Below are 7,332 nucleotides of genomic sequence, written 5' to 3'. Positions count from 1 at the left end.
AAGAATATGAAAGGTAGATTTGGACATGTATATAAATTACCAAATTCAGTTTTCCTTAAGCATCACACGTAACAAAATAATAAATATAGTAAATATTTTTTTTAATGAAATGTAATACTCCCACGAACTTAATTTCTGCTATTGTTATTTGTTTTCAAATGATTTTCAGTTTATTTTCAAAGTCTTTTTTTATTACAATTATAAAAAATTGAATTTATGTTTTTTTACTTGTCTTAAAATCAATCCTTAAAATTGTTCAAAAAAAAAAAAAAAAAATCAATCCTTAAAAATCAAACGCAACGTTAACTTTTATTTATTGTTTATTATCCAAAAACCGCGAAGAGTAACTGAAATAGCAGCTCCTGGAACTTCGGCTGCAGATCTCTGTTTCGCAACCCGCAGCTGGTGCGTACACCACCCAATAGCCACTCAAAAAACAGACAAAAAATTCCAAATGCAGGACGTGGCGATCAGACAAAGCAATACCACTGAACATGCTGTGAAGACGATAACAGATGATCCCCACCTTCAGTAGCACAGAAGGTGAACCGAACAGCGACTCTCTGCACGTTCAAATGTGAAGTGCGAAGCAACTTCCCACGATCCCACTTCAGTTTTTACTGCAATAAATTCGAGAATTTCAGGTTACATTTCCTGAAGACAAAGACAAGGTACAGAGATTGAATACAAGAAGTAACAGCAGCAGCTTACAGCCATGGCGGGTGAGGATATAGAGAACAGAAGGGGGGTGAAAAACTACTACTCTTCGACTTCAAGCGCGGACGCGTTTGAGGAGACGGAAAGCCGGTGGGCTTCGTGGCTGATTCCAGTGTTTGTGGTGGCTAATGTTGTGATGTTTCTGGTCGTGATGTATGCGAACAATTGTCCGAGGGATTTGAAGAACAGGGTTTCGAGTTTCCGTGGTCACAATGAAAAGTGTGCGGCTAGGTTTCTTGGGAGATTCTCATTCCAACCGTTGAGGGAGAATCCTCTGTTTGGGCCTTCTTCTGCGACGTGGGTATCATGTTCTTGAATGTCCACTTTTGTTTCTTGCTGAATTTTAGGCTTGATTCTACTTTTTTTTGGTCGGAACTGTGGCGTAAAGATGGGGTTTTTATTGGTTTTGGCATGGTTCTTTTCCGGGCTTTGGTTTTGGAGGTGGAAATTTTGGTGGTTGATTAGCTCAAGGATTTAGTTTTTGAATATTTCGTGTTTTTTTGGTAGTATGAATCATGCTTTAGTTCACATTCTGGATTTAATGGGTTTTTTTTTTGCTTATAAATTCAATATAGAACTAAGTTTTTTTTTTAGTTTTCTGATTAATTATAATCTTATTTTGGGGTGAACTTTGGTAGGGACTGTTCTGTGATTTTCTTTTTCTTTGCTCCTGTATTTATTTGACAACTTTGTTGTGTGGAGAATTTTGTCCAATTTGGTGATCACAGAAGTACAAAAGGATCATAGTTCTTCAAAAAATAAGTAAAACAGTAGAAATTTAAGCTAATGACTCTTCGATTCTGCTTTTCTTGGTACCAAAGATTAGAGAAGTTGGGTGCTCTTAATTGGAATAAAGTGGTGCACGGCCATCAAGGCTGGAGGCTTATCTCATGTATCTGGTTACATGCTGGCATTATACATCTTCTGGCAAACATGATGAGCCTCGTCTTCATCGGGGTTCGACTTGAGCAGCAATTTGGCTTTGGTATGAACCCTCACTCCAAGAATCTATATATCTTGAAACATTGCGCGTTTTGCCATGACATGTTATATATACTTACGATCCTTCAAAACATGAGTTGCAGTGCGAGTTGGCGTCATCTATTTGCTATCTGGATTCGGTGGGAGCGTATTATCATCTGTATTTATTCAAAACCAAATCTCTGTTGGTGCCTCTGGCGCACTTTTTGGACTTCTAGGAGCCATGCTTTCCGAGTTGATCACAAACTGGTCTATATACACTAACAAGGTCAACAATCGCCCGTGGCTCATCGGTTTAGGACATATGAACACTAAAATGACTTGTTAGCCGCCTGATTCAATTTTTTTTGTCCTGCAGATCGTGGCATTATCAACCCTTTTGTTTATAGTCTTGATTAATCTAGCAGTTGGGTTTCTTCCACATGTCGACAACTTTGCCCATATCGGAGGATTCTTGGCCGGATTCTTGCTTGGCTTTGTTCTTTTACCTCGTCCGCAGTTCGGGTGGATCGAACGACATAATCTTCCCATCGGGGTTCGTGCAAAATCTAGGTACAAGGGTTACCAATATGTACTTTGGTTGGTGTCTATGGTATTGCTAATTGTCGGGTAAGCATTGTTTTCAATATTATCAAACTAGGTTGTTACCTTGCATTTCTCGAGGCACTGATCCAATGATGGCCCAACTGGGGTCGTCTTGTTGAATGCAGATTCACGGTGGGACTCGTGATGCTATTCCGGGGAGTGAATGGACACGAGCGTTGCGGTTGGTGCCACTACGTGAGCTGCGTCCCAACTTCGAAATGGGAATGCGATGAACCTTGAAACAGCATAGGACAGTGAGAAGTGTGAGGACATATTATGAATCATTATTGGATTGGAGACAATATTAGTCCGGTTAATATTTGGTTGTTTCTGGGGGTATTTATTGTTCCATTTAGTAGGTTTCTTTTAGTTGGCAACTTGGCAGTGTTTGTTTAGGATGTTATTTATTAGGGTCTGAAAATTTAATGAAAAGTTCATGTTATTGTGCTTTGTTTGTCAGCTTTTTAAGGTCATGGTTTTGTCACTTTCTTTAGCTATTTTTTGGCCATTTTAGTGTTGTATAGTTTCATATGAGAAAATGAAATGTCATTACAAGAACATAATTAATAGGAAATTTGAATTTAAGAGTACAATATTTTCTCAAATTTCCATCATTTAATCTAATTAAAGCAACCTTGGCAAATAACTTGAATATTATTTTTTTAGTTTATTGATGACATGTTTAATTTATTGATACTAGTTATCGAAGCACACGCGTTATATGTGTTATGAATATATGATGCTAACATATTAAACATTCATGATATTACAACATGTGTACTTAAATCATGAAAGGTAATGAATCGCACAAATATTCCAAGCACACAAATAGAAGATGATGATTAATATTAATCGTAAATAAAAGGGTAGATTGCGAAGAAAAGTTGGTGTTCTCATCAAAACATTTTTATCAGTCTCTCAACAATTATAAAATAGTATAGACAATATGAACACATATTAAATGTAATTATTGTGGTGATTTTTCCTATATGTTTAATTTTATGTTTGAATTTTAATTAATATGTTTTAGAGATCAGAATTAATTACCCTAGAAATCTCTTACTTAGTATAGGACTCAACGTTAATTAATTAGTTAATATAAGTTATCCTACACTCTTTAATTATATAACTTAAAAAATTTGTGTTTTTTATTTTGAAATATTTCTATTAGTTAAAATAAAATTGACAAAAACTTGTGTGAGACGGTCTCACGGGTCGTATTTGTGAGACGGATCTCTTATTTGGGTTATTTATGAAAATGTATTATTTTTAATGCTAAGAGTATTACTTTTTATTGTTAATATGGGTAGGGTTGACCCGTCTCACATATTAGGATCCGTGAGACGATCTCATATGAGACTCACTCAATAAAATTATCGCATTAATCAATACGCAAGATTCTTTTTCAGGTAAATGGTACCCATTTGTTAAAAAAATATTTTATTTTATTTTATTATATAAATTTTCAGTAGATCTTTTATGAGACTGTCTCACGAATCTTTATACTAGTCAATCTTACCAATATTTACAATAAAAATATTACTCTTAACATAAAAAGTAATACTTTTTCATAGATGTCGCAAATAAGATATTCATCTCACAAAATATATGGATGTTCCAAATAAGACATCCATCTCATAAAATAGGATAGGTAAGTATCCCATAAAATTTATTTGGGGCAGAAAAATGACCCGACCCATCTACTTACCTAGTATACAAAATTTGATTTTGCCTCTATGACCTTCATTCATTCAAACAATTTCTCAGGTGGTGGACAAAGCGGATAAAATCGCCTGACGCCATGGCAGACGATGACTATGAGATGGATGGAGGGTTCGTATAATTTGTAATTTTTTTTAAAAAAAATTCATTATTGATTACTTGGATTTTTTGATTAATCAGACGCTAGTTTAATTTAGGAGTTTTTTTTTTGTTTAATGGAATTAGGGTTTTATTCGGGTTTCTGGGTACATGCAATGGACGGAGGGTTTGTTGCATTCGTGAATTTTCTGATTATTATTGTTCAATCTTCGTCTAGTGTGAGCCGAAAGTTAGTAAAACACCAGTTTTGGGTAACTAGGGTTTGATGGTGAGTTTCTCTTTAAATGTGGACCGGGAATTCGGCAATGTAGATTAATGAAGCACTTGTTTGATTATTTATTCATTTATTTTTTGTATGCGTTTAGTTGAGGTTTTTCTGTATATAGCATGTAAGAGAGTTCTTTCACGGTTCGTTGATAAGTATTTTTCTGGATGGGGTTTCTCTTTGAATCACAATCATTCTGGATTTGTTGCAGGTACGAAGATGAGCCCATGGATCCTGAAATTGACGTGAGAAACTTGTTTTCTTCTTATTTTCACTGTGGAGGTTTCTCATTTTTACGGTGCGAATAATGTAATTTTCTCAATTTTTAAAATCTTTTCGTTTCTTGGGTTTTAAAATTGATAGGAAGGAGAAGAGGTTGAGGAAGATAACAACAATAATGAGGAAGCTCCTGATCCAATTGAAGGGGAAGGAAATGGAAATGGAAAAGAGGAGCGAGAACCTATTGAACGCCCTCGGAAGACATCTAAATATATGACCAAATATGAAAGAGCTAGAATACTTGGCACACGGGCTCTGCAGATAAGGTTCAGTTTAAGCCTATTGGTATCTAGTTTGTTTTTTTTTTTGTTTTTTTTGATATATTGAATTGGTTGTGATTGTTGAAATATTATGTGGCTTGGCAGCATGAATGCACCAGTTATGGTTGAGTTGGAGGGTGAAACTGACCCGCTTGAGGTAAATTATAGCAAATATTGTGTTGTTTGATTGATTTTGGAAGCTGTTTGATATGTTGTTATTGCTTTTTCTTTTCTTTTTTTGGAATCTCCTTAATCTCAGGACCAGTACGCTGGAATGTTTTTTTGCAAGTGTGTTGTTTAGTGTTTAGCTCTCTTCATTATACCTCTTACTGTCTTCTCCATCCAATAAGGTACTCTCATGTGGTGACCTTCTTATAGAAGGGATCTTCATATGACTTTATGTCATCCAAATGGATTTGTGGTCTGGGTGGAATGATATTTTATTTATCAGCAAAGCCTTCAATTTTGCTATGCAGAAGTTTGTAAAGCAGTTATGGCTGATGTTAGTCCCAGGAAATATTTGTAGTCCTAACTGCCTATTATTGCGTCTTTAAACATCTGTCAAGGTCGATTGGGTATCTTCTCTTAATGTTTTGTCTTTAACCTTTTATTATAGATTGCTATGAAGGAGCTGCGACAGAGAAAAGTACCTTTCACCATCCGTCGATACCTCCCTGATGGAAGGTAAAATTGTGGTTTTTTCAATCTTAAGATGAATTTTAGTGTACCTTTTCGTCATTTTTCTCTCTTCTGAAATCACATCTTATTTGTTTTCTTCGTATTTTCCGGATCACATCTTTATGCATAATCACTTTTTTCCCTCTACTCTTTCTAACAGTTGAAGTCCCTCACTGTGAAGGGTCAATTACTGACAGCCACACAATAGCTAAAAATCATCCAAATCTATAAACAAATCCCTATCCAAAATTTTTGGGAATCTTGAGATGTGAAAAACGAAATGAAATCCAGATATGTATTCACTCAAATGTTACTTGATATCTGTCTCATAGTTGTTGACTGTAATTACTTTGGTTTGCCACAGCTATGAAGATTGGGGGGTGAATGAATTAATTGTGGAGGACTCCTGGAAAAGACAAGTGGGAGGTGAATGAGGCACCTGTTCCTTCCTTGAAAATTGATTTCTGGATGATCATCATCGTGGAATGTTGTAGAGTTGCAGGCGTTTGAAGTTAGACACTCGAGCATAATGTTTAGGAACTTCTTCATCACAACTCGGACTAAACCTATGGATAGCAATGCTTGTTTTTGTGCACGCTTCTTGTGATTTCATATGATCTCTGGCCTTAATGAATCTTCTACTCGTGGTTTTACATGTAGCTAGTTTATGGACAAACTTAACCTATAAATATTTAAAGCTTTGTCCCCAAGATTAGCTGCACTGTTTTGGCAAAGAGAGTATATATTTGATGTGATCTTAAACCAGTCCGGCCTCCTCATCATCATCTCGTCAGATGGTCTTATTACTCAATCTCCTTAGATGCCCTCTTTGATTTTGTCCAGCTGGACATCATTGAAATTATGGGATTTGTAGCCAGTTTAGTCTCCTGGTTGATTGCAGAAATGGATTATATTGCATTTGCCTGGCTTGTTCAGACAATGTTTACACTTCCCATATACCAATTTGCCACTGTGCCCCCCCTCTTATCAACGTATAAAGACGAATGAAATTCCTTTTATAAACTAATTTGTTATATATTTTATGGGCATGTGCCATGTTCTTTGTATATTCTTATGAATAAGATGGACACAAAACGTCGTTTATAAAGTAGAAAGATGTGGGATTGGAGAAACCAGGACCATATGTGATATTTGATAAAGGTGCAAGTAAAAAAAAATCATTTTCATTTTCTCTCAAAATAATTATTGAAAAATTTGTTATAGGAGTTGGTAGTTGTTCGTTGATTGGTACACTAATGAATAATTTTCGAAAAAATTTATCATAGGACCATATGCTTTCTTTACAATTATTTTATAAAGATAATTACAATGATAATAATAATGAGAGAAGACAATAATTACTATAATGATTGACCATGATCGCAACACATTATTCATCAGGAAAGGGAAGAAAAAGACAGTAAAATGGAGACTCCATGGACCTTCGATGACCCCAAAGTCAGAGGTAATTAATCGCGTGGACGGGAAAAGTTCGACCGTGCGTTCCCGGTAGATGGATCCAAGCAATGAGGATTATTGGATCTAAATAATTAATGAGTAAGTTTCTTGTGAGACGATCTCACAAATTTTTATCTTTGATCAATATTCACAGTAAAAAGTAATCCTCTTAGCTTAAAAAGTAATATTTTTTCATGGATATCCTAAATAAGAGACCCGTCTCACAAAATACGACCCATAAAACCGTCTCATACAAGTTTTTGTCATAATTAATTTATCCAAATTTTA

At 35.3% G+C, this 7,332-nt stretch overlaps 2 protein-coding genes across 2 annotated transcripts; both read left to right on the top strand.

Moving 5' to 3' along the window:
* The first annotated feature begins 437 nt into the window (after nucleotides 1-437).
* Nucleotides 438-2,715, top strand: LOC140808195 (RHOMBOID-like protein 2). The gene is made up of 5 exons (XM_073165253.1): nucleotides 438-1,014; nucleotides 1,539-1,702; nucleotides 1,803-1,966; nucleotides 2,057-2,307; nucleotides 2,409-2,715. The coding sequence occupies exons 1-5, from the start codon at nucleotides 716-718 to the stop codon at nucleotides 2,521-2,523; spliced, it is 993 nt and encodes a 330-aa protein (XP_073021354.1). The 5' UTR covers nucleotides 438-715; the 3' UTR covers nucleotides 2,524-2,715.
* Nucleotides 2,716-3,987: 1,272 nt separating this feature from the next.
* LOC140808085 (DNA-directed RNA polymerases II and V subunit 6B-like) lies at nucleotides 3,988-6,245 on the top strand. Its single transcript, XM_073165103.1, has 6 exons — nucleotides 3,988-4,116; nucleotides 4,581-4,614; nucleotides 4,733-4,914; nucleotides 5,014-5,065; nucleotides 5,525-5,592; nucleotides 5,951-6,245. Exons 1-6 carry the CDS (start codon nucleotides 4,085-4,087, stop codon nucleotides 6,018-6,020), a joined length of 438 nt encoding a protein of 145 aa, XP_073021204.1. The 5' UTR covers nucleotides 3,988-4,084; the 3' UTR covers nucleotides 6,021-6,245.
* Nucleotides 6,246-7,332: the final 1,087 nt, after the last annotated feature.

The sequence above is a fragment of the Primulina eburnea genome, chromosome 12, assembly GCF_022965805.1.
Source record: "Primulina eburnea isolate SZY01 chromosome 12, ASM2296580v1, whole genome shotgun sequence".
Lineage (NCBI taxonomy): Eukaryota > Viridiplantae > Streptophyta > Magnoliopsida > Lamiales > Gesneriaceae > Primulina > Primulina eburnea.
The sequence above is the reverse complement of the archived record's forward strand: the minus strand, read 5'-3'. Positions and strand labels throughout refer to the sequence as shown.

Bases quoted from the DNA above. Each gene is read 5' to 3' on its own strand.
- LOC140808195 (XM_073165253.1), top strand. From the start codon at position 716: ATGGCGGGTGAGGATATAGAGAACAGAAGGGGGGTGAAAAACTACTAC. The intron at 1,703-1,802 runs GTATGAACCCTC...CATGAGTTGCAG, and splicing joins TGAGCAGCAATTTGGCTTTG to TGCGAGTTGGCGTCATCTAT. The intron at 2,308-2,408 runs GTAAGCATTGTT...TGTTGAATGCAG, and splicing joins ATGGTATTGCTAATTGTCGG to ATTCACGGTGGGACTCGTGA.
- LOC140808085 (XM_073165103.1), top strand. From the start codon at position 4,085: ATGGCAGACGATGACTATGAGATGGATGGAGG. The intron at 4,915-5,013 runs GTTCAGTTTAAG...GTGGCTTGGCAG, and splicing joins ACACGGGCTCTGCAGATAAG to CATGAATGCACCAGTTATGG. The intron at 5,593-5,950 runs GTAAAATTGTGG...GGTTTGCCACAG, and splicing joins CGATACCTCCCTGATGGAAG to CTATGAAGATTGGGGGGTGA.